At 45.7% G+C, this 20,643-nt stretch overlaps 2 protein-coding genes across 4 annotated transcripts in view; both read left to right on the top strand.

Annotated features, from left to right (window-relative positions):
* spock1 (SPARC (osteonectin), cwcv and kazal like domains proteoglycan 1) overlaps positions 1–3,526 on the top strand; it is a 21,800-nt gene extending 18,274 nt beyond the window's left edge. Inside the window, 7 exon segments of the mRNA XM_067248117.1 lie at positions 573–625; positions 627–794; positions 1,109–1,172; positions 2,013–2,075; positions 2,078–2,135; positions 2,230–2,243; positions 3,321–3,526. Coding sequence (XP_067104218.1) covers positions 573–625; positions 627–794; positions 1,109–1,172; positions 2,013–2,075; positions 2,078–2,135; positions 2,230–2,243; positions 3,321–3,517 — 617 coding nt within the window. The 3' untranslated portion in view covers positions 3,518–3,526.
* Positions 3,527–10,767: 7,241 nt separating this feature from the next.
* Positions 10,768–19,752, top strand: LOC136953984 (eukaryotic peptide chain release factor subunit 1). Of its 3 annotated transcripts, none has more exons than XM_067247491.1 (12): positions 10,768–10,889; positions 11,083–11,168; positions 11,279–11,389; positions 12,917–13,092; positions 14,101–14,240; positions 14,433–14,571; positions 14,896–15,086; positions 15,481–15,610; positions 15,884–16,057; positions 17,677–17,741; positions 18,556–18,703; positions 18,976–19,752. In XM_067247491.1, exons 3-12 carry the CDS (start codon positions 11,304–11,306, stop codon positions 19,056–19,058), a joined length of 1,332 nt encoding a protein of 443 aa, XP_067103592.1. In that variant the 5' UTR covers positions 10,768–10,889; positions 11,083–11,168; positions 11,279–11,303; the 3' UTR covers positions 19,059–19,752. The 3 variants fall into 3 exon arrangements, with proteins under 3 accessions (XP_067103592.1, XP_067103594.1, XP_067103593.1); XM_067247493.1 differs by having other exon boundaries at positions 10,823–10,889; positions 10,959–11,168; XM_067247492.1 differs by lacking the exon at positions 10,768–10,889 and having other exon boundaries at positions 10,916–11,168.
* Positions 19,753–20,643: the final 891 nt, after the last annotated feature.

The following is a 20,643-nucleotide window of genomic DNA, read 5'->3' on the forward strand; positions in this document are numbered from 1 at the left end:
GTCCTTAATGTCTTTTTTTTTAAATGATACATCAAATGCTAACTGTCAGAGAGTTGCTCTTTTCCATTCTCATGGGTGACGACAGCAACCTATTTCACTCCCTTCAAAATGTCAACACAGACTAGCACCTCCTTAGAAACGTGGAAGTCTCTCTGACTCAACCTCAGACACCAAACACATGTCCCCCAGCCTGAACTCTGTCTTCAGCACATATCCTCTCAAACACATACATAGACTCTCTCTCTCTCACTCTCTCTCTCTCCTCTCTCTCTCTCTCTCTCTCTCTCTCTTGTAAACTAACTTCATATGAGATGGAGAGAATGGGTAAGGCATGCATGGACAAAATAAGCTCTCTCTCTCAACCCCCTTTTGTTTTCTATAAAGTCTTTCTCTGTGCCCACCGTCTGTCCCCCCCCCTCTCTCTCTCTCTCTCTCTCTCTCTCTCTCTCTCTCTCTCTCTTCCTCTCTCTCTCTGCTCTCTCTGTCCCTCTCTCTCTCCTTCCTCCCTCTCTCTATCTCTCTCTCTCTCTCTTTCTTTCTCCCCCCCTCCCCAATCCCAATCTCTCCTCCAGGGTTCGACACTAGCATTCTTCCCATCTGTAAGGACTCCCTGGGTTGGATGTTCAAACAAGTTAGACATGAACTATGACCTCCTGTTGGACCAATCAGAGCTGGGTGCCATCTACCTGGATAAGTACGAGCTGTGCATGAAGCCGCTGTTCAACTCCTGCGACTCCTTCAAGGACGGGAAGTTGTCCAACAATGAGTGGTGCTACTGCTTCCAGAAACTGATGGTGAGAGAGGCGGAGACACGAGGAGGGACAGAGGGAGGGGGGGTAGGGGAGGGTAGGGAGGGTAGGGGAGGGCAGAGAGGGAGGGAGGGAGGGAAGGAGGGAGGGAGGGAGAGAGAGAAGAGAGAGAGAGAGAGAGGAGAGAGAGAGAGAGAGAGAGAGAGAGAGAGAGAGAAGAGCAGAAATATTGTTTTTTGAATTATGCATAAATAGTGTGTTGACATTTACTGTTTATTTGCTTTATTTTTGGTTTGCAGTATTTAAACTGAGCTTTCAGCATGACAATAAAGCACTGTGAAATGGTGTGTGTTTTGCAGGTCTGTCCTTGCCAGAATGAGATGAACAGGATTCAGGCTCAGGGCCGGCGAAAGAGCCTCATTGGTCAGTCATCCTGAGTGACAGCTGTTAATCAATCATACAAACTCACCTCCGTACGATGGCAAATGCCTCAACAAATGACACTACCTGTTTGGGTCTAGTGTCAAAAACACACAGACAAATACTCTCTTTCTCACACACACACACACAACACAAACACACACACATTCACGTCCCCTTTTGTCCCCTGTGCCGATGGCTCCTCATTTACTACAATAATAGTGTTATAACTCAAACCAAACAAAGCACACAGTGAGAAATGGTCTTTGACTGGGTCATATGAAGGGAAAAGAGATGGAGTGTGTGTGTCTGGGAGTGTGCGTGGCTGTGTATGTTTGTTTTGTGCATGCATTTGACTGTGCGTGTGCGTGTGTGTTTGCACTCCTGTGTGTGTCGTTATTGAAAGTGACTAGTCTGCCTTAAGCAGGATGTATGGCTGTTGTCTCCAAGCCTTAGAGGTAGTAATTGATCGCCAGCCTCAGCTTCTGAATACACAAGAAACCTGGAGCCAGGGGCAGAGAGAGAGAGCAGCACAGGAGATGTGGGTTTTACTGCCCCTGATGTTGATCACTGGAGAGCTTTTTAAATGTGTTCCCTTGTCTTCTCTCCTTGTTATCTCCCTCTCTTTGGGTCTTCTCTCTTCGTTCTCTCTTTCTTATTTCTTTTTCGCCAACCTCCCCCCCCCTCCTTCTCTCTCTCTCTCTCTATCTTCTCTTCCGTCGTCTTCTCTCTCTCTCTCTCCTCGTCCTCTCTCTCTCTCTCTCTCTCTCTCTTCGCTCTCCTCTCTCTCTCTCTCTCTTTTACCCCCACCCCTTCTATTTCTCTCCGTCTCTCTCTCTCCAGGGGCCTATATTCCTCGTTGTTCTGAGGAAGGGTACTTCAAGCCTACCCAGTGCCATGGCAGCACCGTCAGTGTTGGTGCGTGGACAAGTATGGCAATGAGATCGCCGGCTCCCGAAAACAGGGGCAACCCCACCTGTGGTAAGACACATGCACAGCAACCACACCTGTGATAAGACACATGCACAGCAACCCCACCTGTGATAAGACACATGCACAGCAACCCCACCTGTGGTAAGACAACATGCACAGCAACCCCACCTGTGGTAAGAAAACATGCACAGCAACCCCACCTGTGATAAGACACATGCACAGCAACCCCACCTGTGTAAGACACATGCACAGCAACCCCACCTGTGGTAAGACACATGCACAGCAACCCCACCTGTGGTAAGACACATGCACAGCAACCCCACCTGTGATAAGACACAAAAATCTCTCTCTCTCTTTTTCTCTATCTCTGAGAAGTCAAACAAACATCTATTGAATCAGAATGGCCTCCCAGCCCTCCCTATGCCCAGACACCCACCCGTGTTTTGGAGGACGGTCAGGCTTTGTGTGGCTGCTCTTTGATACAGGTGTTCTGCAGGCAGTGGTGTGTGTGTTATCTCTGCTTGTGGTATCTGGGAGCAGGAGGCAGCTCGCTTAACTCTGCTTTAAAGATGCTGCTGAACGTGGCAGGCATCAGAATAAGTTGGTAGTTTGTAGACGCATCACGACCCCTGACTTGAGGTGTGTGTGAGGGTTGTGGGGGGTGGTGTGTGGGGAGGCAAATTAAGTCTTCGGTCTGTTGCCATCAAAGCAAATTTTGTTTTTGTTGTAGAGTGTGTGAGTGTGTATTTTGCATCTTGATACATCTAAGGCACAAGAGAACTAATCTTCTCCGACAATTGCTATACTCAGGCTCTAGCGTTGGTGCGTGTGTGTGACTGGTGTGCAAGTGTGTGTGTGACTGGTGTGCAAGTGTGTGTGTGTGTGCGTGCTAATGGCCGCTTTCTTCAGCAATACAGACACCTTTGAATATCCTGTGTAGTCTTATCTCTGTCTGCCTTGGCTGCTGTGATACGCCCTCCTCTGTATTAGGGACTTAAAGGATAGTGTTTTCTAACGCTACAAGCTTTTAGATGGATGTTGAATCAAACTCGTTGAATCAAACTGCTGAAGCACACATAACAGTACAGTGGTGAGATGAAACGTTTGCACTGAAAAAAAAGGCCACACTGAATAACTTATTTTTTTGAGACCTTTTGTCTGCATGCCTGCCTACTGTCAGTCTCTACCACTGACCTGTCTGTCCTTCTGTCTGCGTAGAGGAGGACCAGGAGACCTCGGGTGACTTTGGCAGCGGTGGCGCGGTCATTCTCCTCGACGACCAGGAGGAGGAGCCACCTAAGACTGGGAGGAGCCGGCAGAAGCAGAGGCGTGGCCGGATCCACCCCCGGGGAGCGATCGAGGACGACGAGGACGAGGAAGACGACAAGGATGACGAGATTGGCTACGTCTGGTAGCTCCGCCCTCCATCCATCCTCTCAGCAACCGACCAGGGACATCCGTTTCCTCGACGCAGACCTGAAGCCAATTCAGTCTCTCTTCTGCCCCATCCACCACGCCTCCCCTCAGTCCACATTTCTTCCCCCTTTTGCCCCCTTTATACGTTCCTCTCGATCACTCTTTTCCTGTCTTTTTCCCTCCTTCAACAGAGACTTTTTCTTCTTCCCGTTTCTTCTTGAGCCGTGCTTCTATTGTCAACTTAAACCTACAGACTCTTGACTACTACTTGCAGTAACGTTCCTATGTCTTGGTTCCTCTCCTCACCCCTCTCTTCCTCTCTCTCTCTGTTCTCCTCCTCTCTATTTAAGCCTCTGGTATGAACATGAGACCAGAGACTATTTGGATGTAAATAGGTTGGCTAACGAGGCTCCAGATTCTGTCTTTCTCTCTGTCCTAGAATGTTTCTGTCGTCAATCTCCAGAGTTTTGAGAAATGTTCTCAGTAACAAGGAACATATAAACAAGGAAGTCGTCACAATGTTCTACACAAAACGACTACAGCACTGAGCCATTAAGTTCCATTGAATTGCCTCCCTGTGTGCCACGTGTGGGATGTTTCTGGTGTTCCTTCTTTATACGTTCTCTTGATTTACAGGAGGATTGTGGGTCTTGATGTCTTTGAGAGACCCAGAGATTTCCCTGAGTCACAGAGAAGGATGGTCTGTGTGTTTTCTGCATGTTCCCTCCTCGACATTCCACTGAGAACAAGAGGTTGGGTTTGGCCGGCTATAATCATTTATATGGCGGCATGGACAGGATATATGATTCCGCTTCAGTTTGCTGCCAGTGCCCGCGGTAGTCTTCGCTTTTTTGTTGCTGCCGAATCTTAATTTGCTGCGTTGTTTCATCAAGGTTGTGGGTGGTAGTTTGCTGTCAATACCAAACACAGGAGGTTTGCCACTTAGCTGCAAAGAGTACATATCTAATTTGCTACTTTAGGCTCAAAAACACGTAATGTTTTTGTTTATCCAGATTCAATTTCTGGTTTGGAGGAAATGTCAGCCTATCGAAGCTGCCTTGTTCCTGGACCTCTTGTTCTATCCATACAAAGAGAACCTGTCATGAGGGATAACCTCTGCAGGACATTTTGCTTTCAGAAGCTAGCAGGAAGAAAGGGATGTGGGGGAACGCTTTTTATGCTTTAGCTTTGAAGAACGAGTAAACACAAGTGTCATGCTCCGTCTCAAGAAAAAAAAAAGAAAAAATTACTTCAGCAGGCTTTGTTTGTGATGGAGTTGAGGTTCTGTAGCTACTTAGGTTTAGTAAGTGACTGACTCTATGCATTTTTATAGATGTGAAACAGGCAGATAACTCAGTCCAGTGTCGTCAGTTCATCTCCTTATGAGGTCTCTACCTTGCTTACTCTTACCAGACCACCAGGAGGCATCTGTTCTCATTTTAATACTGGTTATGAACATTTAAAATCAGTTTGAAGGATGGCCTACTGATGGTTAAAGCACACAAATACAAGGTTCAGTGGCATTTCACTTTGGTATCCAAACAACCTTGGCTACTCATCACACGGTTCCACTGTGAGTTGAGTTGGAGGCACTATTTTATCAGTTGTTTTTATGCTGTGTCACTCACCTTCTTGCAGTGGACTGTTACACTGCACTTTTAACAGCGTGATGAGGCTCTGGGCAGATGGTTTTTACTTAAAGAATCTATTGTGATATTCAATTTGGTCCATTCCTCCCCAGCCTTCTACAGGCCACCAAAGACATCTCTGCTCCACTCTAGGTTCAGTGACCCTCTCAGCTCTAATGTCACCATTTCCTACTGATACAGACAGATTATTACCAGAAAAACAAGTTCATTAAAAAACAGTCTATCACATGTCAACCCTGCTTGTTCACATTCAGATGCGTTCTCTGTATGTCTTCTTTCTCTCTTTGCCCCTTTATCTTTCTATTGCTGGCAAACTTCATCTGTGCACTCTCACACAACTTCAAATTCACTTAATTGTTTAGGCGGCCCCTTGTGAATTTGCCTATTCTCTCTTTCTCTCTCTCTCTCTCCCCCACTCTCTCTGCCTACTCACGTCCTCCTCTGCCATCTCTAAACCTCAAACCAGGGACGGGGTGAGTGACTTTTAGAGTGCAATCTCTTTCTCTCTTTCGTCTCATTTCCCTTATTTGAGGTCTTCCGAGGGAGGGAGGGGGGGAGGGAGCGAGGGAGGGAGGGAAGGAGGGGGGGGCGGGAGGGAGGGAGGGAGGGAGGGGGGGCGGGAGGGAGGGAGGGAGGGAGGGGATCTCCCCAGTGAGATGGGGGTGTCTCTCTCCGTGCCAAGCGGTGATCTAGCCCATGATTTAACGGGATGGGGGGTTGTGGGTAATGGGCGTCCATTTCACGCCCGTGGAGTCAGGCTTTCATCTCGTCGAGCTCCCCAAGGATTGTGGGATATCTGCTGGAAGACTTTTGGGAAGAAGGGAATCTCAGTGGAGGAAAGTGATGCTGTTTTTTTCTTATTTTTATTTTGCCCAAATCTGTTTCAGGTTCTTTCTTCCCTCTTGTCTGTGAATTACGGTCTACTCCTCCCTCCCCTTTACTCTCCTTCTTCTGTCTCGCGGCTAGCCTATCATATCATACTCACAGGTCTTACAGACTTCATCCAGTGCTCTGTCCTCAGTCAGCCTCTATGAAAGATAATGTAAGATCAATGTGGATCATGATCTCCCTTGATCCCTCTATCGATTGATTGCTCCCTCCACCTTTGATCCCTGATATTGATTGGTTGTTGATATACCTCATCGATAACATGCATGACAACCCTTATGAGTTTTGACCCCGGATGTCTTCAAACATTACACGTGACTGTAACATACTCGTAACGTGCGTGTAAAAAGTCATTGCTTGTTGTAGATCTGTAATACCTCACCTGTGGTTGACACCGACCTGGCCTCAACGTACCCCTCTCATGGTGTCATCAGTGACACTTGCCCCATCCTGATGTCACAGCTGCCTACCCCCTTTGCCTGGCCTGCTTGTACAAAAAAGTTGAGAACCCCTCGCCACCCTTTGTCCACGTTTCACTTGTTGCTCAAACGTCAACAGAAGACCAATAACCTCTAATCCCCTTACCTTCTCACATCACTTCCTGTTCTCAGCAGTTGTTGAAATGTCCACACGCAGACACACAAAACGGTTGTACTACGACTGCTACTACACTACTCAATACGAACATGAATGGCCATATCTCGCAAAAGTCGTCTTTGTTAATTCTCTATATTTTTTACCTTGTAAAGAGAAAAAATACTAACGTTTAAGGGATGTAATATAACGTATTGCCATGTGAAGGCACTGTGGCGTTGTCCAGTTGCATTTAAAAGACTGAGGTGTGTAAATGGATTGTCCTTAATGTAGCTAGGTTCCTGTAGCTCTTTCCATAGCATAGTGTAGTAAGGTTTTTGAGTGTATTATTTTTATTTTCCCTTCTGGAGTTCTAATGGAATGTTGATGTTATGGGCTGAAAATATCTTAATTTTATTGTAACAGTTCCACAATGTTTGTCTGAATAAATTTAAGTCTGTCCTGTCCTGTAACAGTTTGGTATGTCCTAATTGAGTTGGTCTTTTTTATGCATGTTCTCACACACACACACAAACACACACAGCTGAACTGGACTTGACACAGCTGCACTGCTGCAAATGGACACACACTTCTATGTTCAGAGGTGCATGCACACAAAGTACATGAACATGAGACAAGCTTTCATGATAGAGGTACCAGTCATGACTCAAGACTTTAAGAGTTGTGTCATTTCATCCAGACTAGCTTATCCTTCATCCAAATGTTGACTTTGGATTAATCCACCGCCATCCGTCACAGTGAACTCCCTTCAGTAGACATGCTATTGTCTTCATTTAATATACTGTATTAAATTCATCGATTTGATAATGCCCTTTTTGTACTCTATTTGATTTATGCACCCGGGGGAAAATCAATTTCTCCTTCTCGCTTGCTATCTCTCCCCCTCTCTATTTATCTCTGTCTCTCTTTCACTCTTTCTTTCCACATCTCTTTCTTATCTCTTCTCTACCTCTCCTTCCTTTTTTGGCTGTCATCCTTCTCTCTTTATCTCTCTCTTCATCCTTCCATCTGCCGCTGTACTTTACTGTCAAGCCAGTGGCTTTGTCACAGTGATTTCAGACTGGTTCAAAGCTGTGATGCAGTAAGTGATGCCGTGATTACCATGAAAGCTAAACTCACTGGTATAAAATCAGACTCATGCCCGCGTTCTGATCTCCAGGACCTCCCCCGACCCCCGGCCCCCAACTCAAGCAATTCTCTGACAGTCGACACAGGAAAACAAACAAACCGGGAAGATATTGGAATGGAAAGCTCTGCAGCTACATGGGCCGGTCGAGCCACCAACAAAAAGAAAATGATGTCCTTCGCTGGGGGACCTGGTTGTTGACAGCACAGGAGGTTTGATGTGTGTGTGCAGCTTGTTACGTTTTCTCTATAGACACAGGACAAAGGGAAGAGAGTGGAGGAGCCCTCGGGATGCTGTCAGGGAGATAGGAGCGGCAGCTGCATACAGTGAATCCCTGGGCACCCTGAGAGGGAGGAGACGGGTGGTAGCCATTATCTGACTGACGTGTTGACACAACATTCTGTCTCCGAGCTCAGAGAGACAGTAAACACAACAGTTGTCAAACTAGTTCTGGTATGATGTCAGAGTCAATCATTTGGAGGGTGTTCAGTGACACTAATCATTTTCTCAACCTTTTCTGCCTTTTAAAGCAAACAAAATGGTATGTAAAAGATGTTTGGAGACCATCATTTTTTTCAACTAAAACGAATATTTCTGAACTCAGCTTAGCCAGAGTGGATTCTCTAACTCAGGGTGTGGCATCAACCAACTCTAACCCATGTCGAATCCTGATTTGACCCCCATCAGAGCCATCATTTTCAGAGGCCTGGTAGTCCCCGGCTTCCTTAAATGGAGATTATTGGGCTTTAATCCACTACTGATAAACTCCTAATGGCCTACAGTGTTTGGACATGGAGGGTACGCTTGGCCCCACGTCTCACAGAAGCCCTCATTTATATTTATGACATCCCAGCTCTCTGTTCCTGATTAATCCACTTAATATTTGGAAGCAGATCCGTAAATCTCCTGTCTGCCTCTGAGGACGAGAGAGAGAGAGAGAGAGAGAGAGAGAGAGAGAGGAGGGAAAGACAGAAAGAATGAAGGATCGATGTGACTGGAATGCAAACTGAGATAAAAAATGGAAACATACAACCACAGAAACATCTTGGCACTACCTACTACATAAACACATACACACAGTAACACATAGGAGATAACAGAAGATTCCAGCCACACCATGTTCAAACACACACACACAAAATTATAAGTATGTGAGGGTTTCAGCAAGAGACTAAATTGGCTATTGAAATGTTTACGAATTATGATCCGCTCTTTTTATCCTGCCAGAGAGACAGTGAGTCACAGATTAGTGAGCAAGGAGCCACCGGCACATTCCCTGTAAGGGGCTCAGAGATTCTTCTAGAAAGCTGAGCCAGACACACTCCAAAGAGAGAAATTTGTCAGAGGGGAGCCCAACTGTTAGGGCATCAGCGTGTCTTGTCATTATGGTGGGGTTAGAAGTTACAATAACAGAAGTCTGTGTTGTTGTATTGAACTATTTACATAGTTCACACATCCATGCTGAAAGTTGAACAGGAGAAGAAGCCACTGAAACCCTCACAACCCTCGGTCCGAGAGCAGACTGGAGGTGACAGAGTAACAAATAACAAGGAGGTGTGACACATAAACAGTGCACTGTGTTGTTTGTGTTTGTGCTTGTGAGTCATCCCAACTGGAGCTTCTCTGGCCACCTCCCCCCCTCCCCCACCATCACAAAGTACCACACCCTCTCGGCCGGTGTTCAGATGGTGACAAGTGCAGTGATGCCCTTGAACACCTTGGTGTGCCGATCCCCCCCCCCACACACACACCTCCCTATGTTAGATCTCCCTTGCTCCCTCTCTCTCTCTACACCCCGTTGTAGCAGATGGCCACAGATGGAAAGTGGAGCAGAGCGGACCTGATGGCATCTGTGCAGGGTCGCTCTCGCCATAACCCTCCCACACATATTCCCCCGCCCTCCCTCCAACCCTCCCTCCACCTCATTGCCCAGTCACTACCATGCTCACGCAGATGCCTAGTCTGTCCCGGACACCTTTGACAGTCAACCTCCCTCCAAAGTCAGTAGCAGTTAAACGATGCGGTGTGAGGCACTGCAAAGTGGTAATTAAATGCTAATTGTGAGTCTACAGTAACCTTGGTTTAAGAAAGCGTCATCTTGTCATATTAAACAACATGACACATGAGATGGTCTCATGGCAGATGCCATATCACAGTAACATTGGGGTGTCTTTCCATGAGGGAGTTTTCTACCTGTCAGTTCATTTGCACACATGATTGGATGTGTTTCCAGGCGACAGGTTCGAGGTCAAGCAGCAAATGAATCAGTGTGTTTTTTATAATGGGCTTTTTTGGTGGCAAGCTGTTTTTTGCTGTGTCATTCTGTTATCATATCGGTGTAAAGAATATAAGTGTGAGTGGCAATTACTGTATGCAGCAAATGTTGCGTGCATCATTTCAATGACAATGTCGGTGTGTATGGTATAGATAACTACTAACATTGATTGTTCCTCCGCTACTTTTCATTTTGGTCAATTCAAATTCAAATGTGTAGATTCCCAAAAATCCATTCTATATTAGTTCAATGCTGTCATCTAGTGGTATGAATCAGTTGCTACATCCTGTACCGCATACTGCTGATTATTTATGTATTTATTCACCTGTGTAAATATATAATTAGCAAACCTATATGGGTTTTATTTGATAATAATACAAAGGTTTTTCTCCAAAAAGATTTTTATACTTTGAGAGAATGGTGAACATACAGAAAATATTCTGTCATACTTTTCCATCAGTTTTTCTCTCTTCGCACAGAAAATCTGTAGGTCGTCAGGCAGGTTGTGTGATGTATATGGTGTAAGTACTACAAAAGAGTAACAACTACATCTTCCAAGTCTCTTTTTCCTTGATCCAATCACTGTTCACAAATCTATGACGGATATTTGCTATAGACCAATCAAAAATGTATCTCGTCGTTTCTATGCGGTTTCCAGGAAGTGAACATAACCGAATTTCTAACCTCCTCCCACATGTGAGTCCGATTGTACCACGCGCAGACTGTGGAGGAGAGAAACCAGCAGGAGATAGGCAACGTCATTTCTCTGACCACCGAACTAGCTAGCGCGGCAGCCATAGCGCAAGAGACCGAGAGCGGAGCGGCGTTGCCCGAGGCAGGTACGGTATTATCTACTGTTTTTAATCACTTACGAGTTCTGGACATGGTTAACTGTTGCACTTTTTTAGGTGTTCCCAGTGAAGAGGGACGAAAGTAGGTCGCACTGAACGTTAGGTAATGTAAAAGGGTGGACTCTAGGGCCTCGGAAGAGTGCGTAGGCCTAGTTTCATTCCGCGCACTTTACTGACACAGGCAGCCAGCGTAGTCCTCCCCACCCGGATCAGCTCAGGACAAGCCAGGTGCCTCTCGGTGACCGCGCTGCGAGGTCGGACGGAGAGGTAAATGAGACACTGTGCAACCCCAGTCTAATTTGAGGCTTGCTGTGGCTTTGTGTTTACCGCCTGTGAATGTTCTTCATGTTCTCATCGTCTTTATCCCGTCGTTTCAGGTGCTGAAGCGATTACAGCAGAAAGATGGCGGACGACCCTAGCGCGGCGGATAGGAACGTGGAGATATGGAAAATCAAGAAGCTGATTAAAAGTTTGGAAGCTGCCCGTGGGTAAGTGATCGATCGCCACTTGATGCTACAGCTTGTAGGTGTGTGACTGTCTGAACGTCTGATGTGTAGAACAGACCGGTGTGACTGGACCACTGCTGAACAGCTGGAACAAATGAGTGGGGGCCGAATTTGGGAGTGGTAGCTTAGCTTGCTATGCTAGAAAGCTAGATTTCCTCGTTGGGTAGCTAACAGGTGTCATTGACTGTTTCATCAAATTATCTAGCTTGGTATCGGCGTTTGTTACATTTTATTATCTATTCAGATAATATTAATCTCTTCAGTTCGGTGGTAAGAAAAGGGTCTCATTGCAGATCTGTCCAACGTCATCTTTGCAGGTTAGCGAGAATAGCTGTGGTAAATGTAGGCCGCACCACTGTGATGACCGGCGAGAGAAGCACGTTGGTGTTTCCCTGGGGATGAATGTGTTACATTGCTGCAGTGTAGACAAAGCAGTTGAGTTGTCGCTTTGACTTGCTGTCAAAGTGACGTGGGTAACAACGTTAAGTGACAGAAGCTTTGAGCTTGCTAGCTATTTTAAGTGGCCGTGGCATGTTGCTAGCTAGTTGCGTTTCCTTGTTCAGAGACGACACTTGCCACTGTCATTGGAGATATTCGTGGGGTTCTCAGCCTCCTTGAGACATGTGTGCTGTGAGTGGCTTCACTGACGCATTATGTGCCGCCCCAGCTGTGGTATTACGCATGCCTGACCATTTTCCTAGTTCCATTCACTCCCAGTGCTGTTACATTTACATTTAGTCATTTAGCAGACGCTCTTATCCAGAGCGACTTACAGTAAATACAGGGACATTCCCCCGAGGCAAGCAGGGTGAAGTGCCTTGCCCAAGGACACAATGTCAGTTGGCATGACCGGGAATCGAACTGGCAACCTTCGGATTACTAGCCCGATTCCCTCACCGCTCAGCCACCTGACTCCCGCTGTTGCCTACCTTGAATTCGTGTGCAGCGTCAGCATGTCCGTGTACCGGTTTGCCTTTCACTACCTGTGAAAGGCAAACCACACAATGTACCTCAGTGGACATTAACACAGTCCTTGGTGTCAAGGACAGAACTGTTTGTTGTGTGTAAGCTCTGCAAACCCCCTCCCTCCCCAACACACACGCTCAATTTGCAACCAGAAAAACCTGTCACAATAGTGTTTGGTGGCAGACAAATTGCTCAATGGAACCAAATCAGAAAGAGGTCACAGGGTTGAAGATCGTGTCTCACTTGAAGCGGGGGACAGGCGAGTAATGTAAGACCTGTGGAGGAGGGAGATACTGTACTTCTCAGCTGCTATACAATTTGCTTACCATGTGAAAGGCACCATGCCTTGCTTAGCTGACAGCTGATAACTTAGACACTAAACAAGGTCAACTGTCAATCAGCCTGGCCTAACTTAGTATGGGCTAGTATGATAACTTAGTATGGGATAGTATGATGGTTTGTCTGTGGGTGTGTGTATGTAGGTACCTGGCTATAGTTGTGACTGTATATAGTGTCTAACCACCTGTCTATGCCCCCCCCCAGTAATGGCACCAGTATGATCTCGCTGATCATCCCCCCCAAGGACCAAATCTCCAGAGTGGCCAAGATGCTGGCAGACGAGTTTGGCACTGCCTCCAACATCAAGAGCAGAGTGAACCGGCTGTCTGTGCTAGGGGCCATCACCTCCGTACAGCAGAGACTAAAGCTGTATAACAAGGGTGAGTGAACTTGTGGTGCACATGCACAAAGACTTACCGGGCACTTACATTTGTAGCGGCGTGTGGATTCCACGCTCCGCGACACTTTGCTGATAACATTTTACATTTACATTTAGTCATTTAGCAGACGCTCTTATCCAGAGCGACTTACAGTAAGTAAAGGGACATTCCCCTGAGGCAAGTAGGGTGAAGTACCTTGCCCAAGGACACAACGTCAGTTGGCATGACCGGGAATCGAACTGGCAACCTTCGGATTACTAGCCCGACTCCCTCACCGCTCAGCCACCTGACTCCAACATAGGTGTAACAGCGTTGAACTGATAACAGTTCAACGCTCTGTGTGGTTGGTGACGTTAGAAGCTACGTGCAACTAGCTTGTTACAAAGCTACGTGCAGCCAGCTTGTTACAAAGCTACGTGCAGTTACGTTTAAGATGACGTTTGTATAGATACGTTTATACATGTTTTTGGTTGAAATCTCAGTAGTCATAAAGTCAGTAAAAAATTTATTACGCCTATATAGCACTGGGACAATTAGACACAAAGAATATGGACATTGTGTGTTCCATGAGGTGTGTTGATTGGTTGAAGCCCCACAGCATCACTAAAAAGTTTAGCTTCCTCAGTGTATAAAATCAATGCTCCTCGCCGCCCCTCGGCAACGACTCCAATCCTGATTTTCATTAACAGTGTATTGCAAGGCTCCGCTCCATATGTGGTATTAGACTTCTACAGTGTAAAGAGCTAAAGCTAGTTCCCATGACTCACTTAGCCCATTTCTAGATGACAATTAATGAAGGGTGTAAGATTAAATAAATAATGATCTTCGACAAATGGTTTCAATTGTAAAATAGCCAACCTGGATTTGCCTTAATAAAACGTATCTGTGTATGGTTCCCTAACTCAAAACACAATAGTAGGTGCTTGTTGGGTATGTGTTTTTGCTTCTGATTTTAAAAAGGGTTCTCGTGAACAGTCCACTGACTAGCCCACCTGTTCTCTCTTCCAGTGCCTCCTAATGGCCTAGTAGTGTACTGTGGCACCATCGTGACAGAGGAGGGCAAAGAGAAGAAAGTCAACATAGACTTTGAGCCCTTCAAACCCATCAACACCTCCCTGTACCTCTGTGACAATAAGTTCCACACCGAGGTGAGAGCTCTGTCTCTGTCCGTGTGTTATGGGGAGAGGAAGGAAAAAAACGGACTCGCGTGTTTACTAATTAAGCAACAGACTTATCACCTTCCCTCCCTCCCTTCCTGTTTTTCCACCCCCATCCCCCTCATCTCTCTCTCTCTTCTTCTCCTGTCTTCCTCTGTCCTCCCCCGGCCTCCACTCCCGCAGGCGTTGACGGCCCTCCTGTCTGACGACAGCAAGTTTGGCTTCATCGTCATCGATGGCAGCGGCGCCCTGTTTGGAACCCTCCAGGGGAACACCAGAGAGGTGCTGCACAAATTCACTGTGGACCTTCCCAAGAAGCACGGTATGATCCCCTGGAACACCGGTTCCAACACACACACACACTAACTCGCACACCTGAGGTATGCCAGCAGAAATCTCGGTCACATGGTCACATACTTACACCCAGTCACCCAGAAAACTGCTTTCCATAAACACTCACAAGGTCATGTTTAAGACATGCTTTAATCATATCCCATGCTCTCCTATCTGCCTAAGTGGACTTTTTCCCTTTTGGGTTGTACATGGTTGAAATACCTTTATGGCTTTTTAGACCACCTGACTGGTAGTTCTTGTCTTTTTACTCTTTCTCTCTGTCAGCCAATGACTCACCCCCTCTCTCTTTCAGGCAGAGGAGGGCAGTCGGCGCTGCGTTTCGCCCGTTTGAGGATGGAAAAGAGACACAACTATGTGAGGAAGGTGGCCGAGACGGCCGTCCAGCTGTTTGTGTCCAACGACAAGGTCAACGTGGCAGGCATGGTGCTCGCCGGCTCAGCAGACTTCAAGACCGAACTCAGCCAGTCCGACATGTTCGACCCGGTAAGAGACCTGTACAACTAAGTGAGAGAGAGAGAGCTAGTGTGTCAGACCTGGGTCGATTATTAAATCCAAATACTGTCCAGCACTGGCTGAATGTTCATCATCTGCTCCATTGCAGTCAATGTTTCCTCTATGATCGTCTACGTATCACATTTCAAATGCATTTGAACTTTTTGATGAATCTGCATAATTTGACAGATCAACAACAAGGTTATATGCCCCAAAGCAGGTTTCCTAGCGCAGCACTGTTGAGGGAAGACTGTGTTTGTCTAGAATTCGTTTTGGGAGAATTGTTTCTTATGCTTACTAACATAAGTATGAAATATCCGGCTTTTCTTGGTTAACCCCAGGTGTTCGTGTGTGTGTGTGTGTGTGTGTGTGTGTGTGAGAGCAGAGGTTACAAGCCAAAGTGCTGAAACTGGTGGACATCTCCTATGGGGGTGAGAACGGCTTCAACCAGGCCATTGAGCTGTCTGCTGAGGTCCTCTCCAACGTCAAGTTCATCCAGGAAAAGAAGCTCATAGGTGTGTGTTTGCACATGTTGAGGTTAGAGTTCAGGCTACTCGAGTGGATTGTGTGTGTGTGTGTGAGCGTGTTTGCTCAGAATGTTGTCGTTCTTTCAGGAAACACATAGTACCAAAATAGTTTTGTTTTCAATTTATCCAACCATTACTGTTCTTACCTTTCCTTCACCCCCTCTCCCTTCAACTGCCCACCCTCTCTCTACACTACCTTTCCCCCATTCTCTCTCTTCAACTCCCCTCTCTCTCCTTCGACCTCCCCTCTTCTTCCTGAAGGTCGGTACTTTGACGAGATCAGCCAGGACACGGGGAAGTACTGTTTTGGGGTGGAGGACACGCTGAAGGCCCTGGAAATGGGTGCTGTGGAAATCCTCATAGTCTATGAGAACCTCGACACCATGCGTTACATTCTGCGCGTGCATGGGGCAGAGAGCAACGGACTAGAGAATGGTACGCACGCACGCACACCGTTTGTCCTGAACTGCCAGGAAGCAGAGAGCAGTGAGTGCAAGGTGACACACCAGTGACAAAAAACAAGGGTATAATTCGCTCTCACCATACAACAGTGACATTCCGAAGTAACAGAACCATAAAACCACGTTATTATAAACAAAATGTGTACAAAAATTCACCGTAAAAGACTGCAAGTCCACGGGCGCAAAATGGATGGACACAAGCTGTGTTTTTTGTGCGCCAATCCTGGGAATCAGATAAAGCACTCCAATGTGTTCATGCTTCAGTTGTGTTTCAGCAATACTAATGGGGGATTTAGCTATAATATATGATAGTTCTAAGTACCACCTTTCATTAGAGATAACAATTATGAAAAATAATACCTTTTTATCACATTTAACAGGACTATTAAAAGGTTAAACAATTAAAATCCTAAGTTTAATAATGGATTAAAAATCGATATGCTCAGTTTAATAATGCGACACGCGAACGTTTGCTGATAACACACGCCGCCCCGATAACGTGAAATGATCAATAAGATCAATACTACATTTACATTTAGTAATTTAGCAGACGCTCTTATCCAGAGCGACTTACAGTAAGTACAGGGACATTCCCCCCGAAGCAAGTAGGGTGAAGTGCCTTGCCCAAGGACACAACGTCATTTGCAACGACTGGGAATCGAACTGGCAACCTTCAGATTACTAGCCTGACTCCCTCACCGCTCAGCCATCTGATTCCAATACTAATGGGAGACGAATGCCGGAGCTAAATGTATGCTTCAAATGACGGGACAGAAGATAACTAGATCGGATACACACAATAAAGGCAAATTGCTTCACACAGTAACAAGTGGTTGTGATCACTTTTGAGCAGTTTAGCCCTACCTTAGATAGTTAGAGATGAAGCGCGAACGTTAGCTGCACTGCTGCATGCATCAAACACATGATGTTCAAGTAACTTCATTCCATGCTGTGTGTTCAAATGCTTCTTCATATTTGTAGTATTTCCTCCTTTTCACGAAATATACTTTTTACACGTGTTACAAGTGGCGTTGTTGTCATTTTGTCGTGTGATATACAACCAAACTTTAGAACTCTTCTTCCTAGTTGCCATGTTTGCTGCAGTCTGTCTATGCGCGAACTTTTATAGTTTATTCAGACAGACGTTCGCGTGTCCCATTATTAAACTGAGCATATCGATTTTTAATCCATTATTACACTTAGCATTTTAATTGTTTAACGGCACAGAGAATCGTTAAGGAATTTTGCTAACGATTCCAAGGAATCGATTCACTGGGAACCGGTTCTAAACAAGAACCGGTTCTCGATACCCATCCCTAGTCCTGACAACGGGAAATAACGTCAGTGTCACCTTTGAAAAGAGACCATTTACATGCATGTACTCCAAATGGTTCAAGAATAGCTTTCAATTTACCTTGGGTATGCTGTTTAGGCGTTTTCACGCAAATTTAACAGGATTATTAAAAGGTTAACGTGCATCTTCATGTGCTGTTTAAATCCCCTAATTTGTCTGAAAGCCAGGGTATGGTGACTGCCATATGCAAATACTGCCTCTGCGACACACACTCACTTGTCTGTCTCTTTGTGTTTCAGATGAGAAGACTCTGTATTTAACGCCAGAGCAGGAGAAAGACAAATCCCACTTCACTGACAAGGAGGTGAGTGTACACACACTAGGGGTGGAACGGTACACTGAAGTCACGGTTCGGTTCATACCGCGGTTCACACATCATGGTTCGGTACGAGTTCGGTACAACGGAGGGAAAAGCAAAACAAACCAGGTTCCTCTACGAGTGAATACTGCGCATTGAAGATATGTAAATTCCGATTGCGTCAGTAATTTTTTTGGCCCTATTTGTATGTGTATCTAATGGCTGGTTAAGCACTGTAGGGAAGAGAAGTTTATTTTTATTTTTTTGTCTCGTTCCAGTGATTGGCACACCTGGGTGATGGCGTCGGATATTTTTAGTCATTTAGCACACGCCAGATGCGTTATATGCGTTAGCATGTTAGATGTATTTCCACTCACATTGTGCCTACCTTGCCTACCCAGACTGCACGTCACTGTCCACAACTGCTGAACAACGCCGACACACAGTGCTTGTGTTATCCACCACTCTCTCGCCTGTACTAGTGTAACTGAATGGGAAACCGAAGGTTCAGTCCATCTCTGACTCACGGCGGCGCCAATCAGAGCTACAGATTAGATGTCCCTAAAGTACACGAGTATCTAACAGTAGTTCTGCATTACATTAATTAATTTGCACAATAAATTTGCAATTTATTTTTATACCGTGCATTCTCCGTGTAATTTCATGCACCAAACCGTGACGCCCGTAGCGTACGGTTCGGTACGAATACATGTACCGTTCCACCCCTAACCCACACACACACCCTATCATGTTGCGTTGTATTCCCTCATTCAACAGTTTTAGCTTCTTAAACACAATTTGTGTGTGTGTGTGTGCGCAGACAGGGCAGGAGCACGAGCTCCTGGAGAGCATGCCCCTGCTGGAATGGTTCGCCAACAACTACAAGAAGTTCGGAGCCACGCTGGAAATTGTTACAGACAAGAGCCAGGAGGGGTCCCAGTTTGTCAAGGGCTTCGGTGGCATTGGGGGTGAGTCCCGTGGTGCCATAGCGCCAGCCTGTCGCTAGGAGACCTAGTTTGCTGCCGTTCGCCACGGAGGGCATAGCTTAATCTGAGCTGCAATCTTTCTGTGTCTGGGGATAAAGAATTTTTGTATTTTTTTTGCCTGTTAAGTTGACATTGTTTTGTGTAAAACTTGCAATGACCACGGTTATAGGATATGTATTAGCCTTTAGACTAGATGTCTTAAAGGGAGAATTTGTGATTACGCAACGAGCAGCTCACTTGTCTGTTTTCCTCAGGGATCTTGCGGTACAGGGTGGACTTCCAGGGCATGGAGTATCAAGGAGAAGACGATGAGTTCTTCGACTTGGATGACTACTAGGTAGTCGGGGACTGATGTTAGGAGAAACAAAAGAAAAGCAAACAAACGAATGAAGAAGAATGAGGAAAAAGAGGAAAGAAAAATGCCACCTCTCTTTCGCGGCAAGTGAGAGGGGGAGCCGCATCCACTATACGGACATAAAGACATACACCATCATACATACTGATATATACATTTGCTTGTGCGCACGCGCATAAACACACACACACACATCCACACTACCGCTCACACTGGCGAAAGAGGAGTGAAATTTGCTTTCAGTCCAGAGGGAGAAAGCCCTTCCTGAATAAATCCCTGCCTTAGAGTGCTGGTTCCTTCCCCTGGCTGGATTGGACTCGACTCGTTTTTTGTTCACTTTCTTTTTTTTCCTCCCCTCCCAATTGGAATGAACACAACAGCAAGTTCTTAGAATCCTCGCTGCCCACCCCCCCTTCCCCCACCCACACCCTCACCCCTGTCTTAAGAAGACAACAGACTCCTCTCAAAAAAAAGAAATATATTTTTCTTTCTTTACCCATTTCATCCATCCCTCGGTCTCTCTCTCCAATGCTTTGTCTCTTTTCTTTTTTTTTGCATTTAATTTTTTACTGGTAACTGCTGCTGTTGTATTTTATGAGAGTGGGGGATTTTTTTTACCTGGGTATCTGTAGAGAAAGGGGAGACAAGTATTAAATTTGAACTGCTGAAAACCATTGCTACCTCCACCGACTGTGGTCTCAATGCTGTGGAGTTTGTTTTCTCTGGAGGCTTAAGGGCCTCCTCCCATCTCACCCACCTATGAAAACCTGTTAAACCAAAGGGCAGTGAAGATGTTTGAGGTCATTGGTAACCTAAACATAACATTAAAAATTGATCCTCCTTGCTCAGGAGTAGGTAAAAACATAGCACACAAGATACTGGAACTGCATGTTCTTGCATAGCCATAATAAGTATAACCACCCCTGTGTGTGTATATATACACACAGAGCTGGTATATATGCAGTGGTATATGTATATATGTATACATATATGTGTGTATATATATATATATATATGTGTGTTATCTGTGCCCTTAGTTTCTCAAATGTGGAGTAATTCGATGCAAGGAACTTGAGAGGAATGTCTGAGATTTGACCTCTGGTAGATGTGTTTATTTATCCAGAAGGCTGGCTGCAGGTGTTTGAAAGAAGTGCAGAGAATCCTGATGAAGATTTTCCATAACTTGTTTTCAGTTTCAATCTTTCACCAATTAATTACATGAATTTAAAGCTTGGAAGATAATTGTAAGTGAAATGAAGGTTAACTTGTTAGTTATGTTTTATGTGAGCTGGCTCTGAAAATACATTTTATCTGCCGTTTTATAATCAACTACAATATTGTGCGCCTCTGCCTTGTGTCGTAGCTACCGCCCCGATGATTTAATCCATAGGTGTTTTAGTACGACGCATCTGGCTTTGGTGCGGAAGAACGTTTTTCAGTATCGCAACAGCACCATCCCTTTTGTTTTGGGTGTCACCGGGGAGGCCTTGGTACCACGACGAGCCTATCAATATAGGGCTAGTCGGCGGAGACACACCCATAAGCAAAATCGAACCAATTGTCGTAT

Source organism: Osmerus mordax, chromosome 12 (genome assembly GCF_038355195.1).
Source record: "Osmerus mordax isolate fOsmMor3 chromosome 12, fOsmMor3.pri, whole genome shotgun sequence".
NCBI classification, from domain to species: Eukaryota; Metazoa; Chordata; class Actinopteri; order Osmeriformes; family Osmeridae; genus Osmerus; species Osmerus mordax.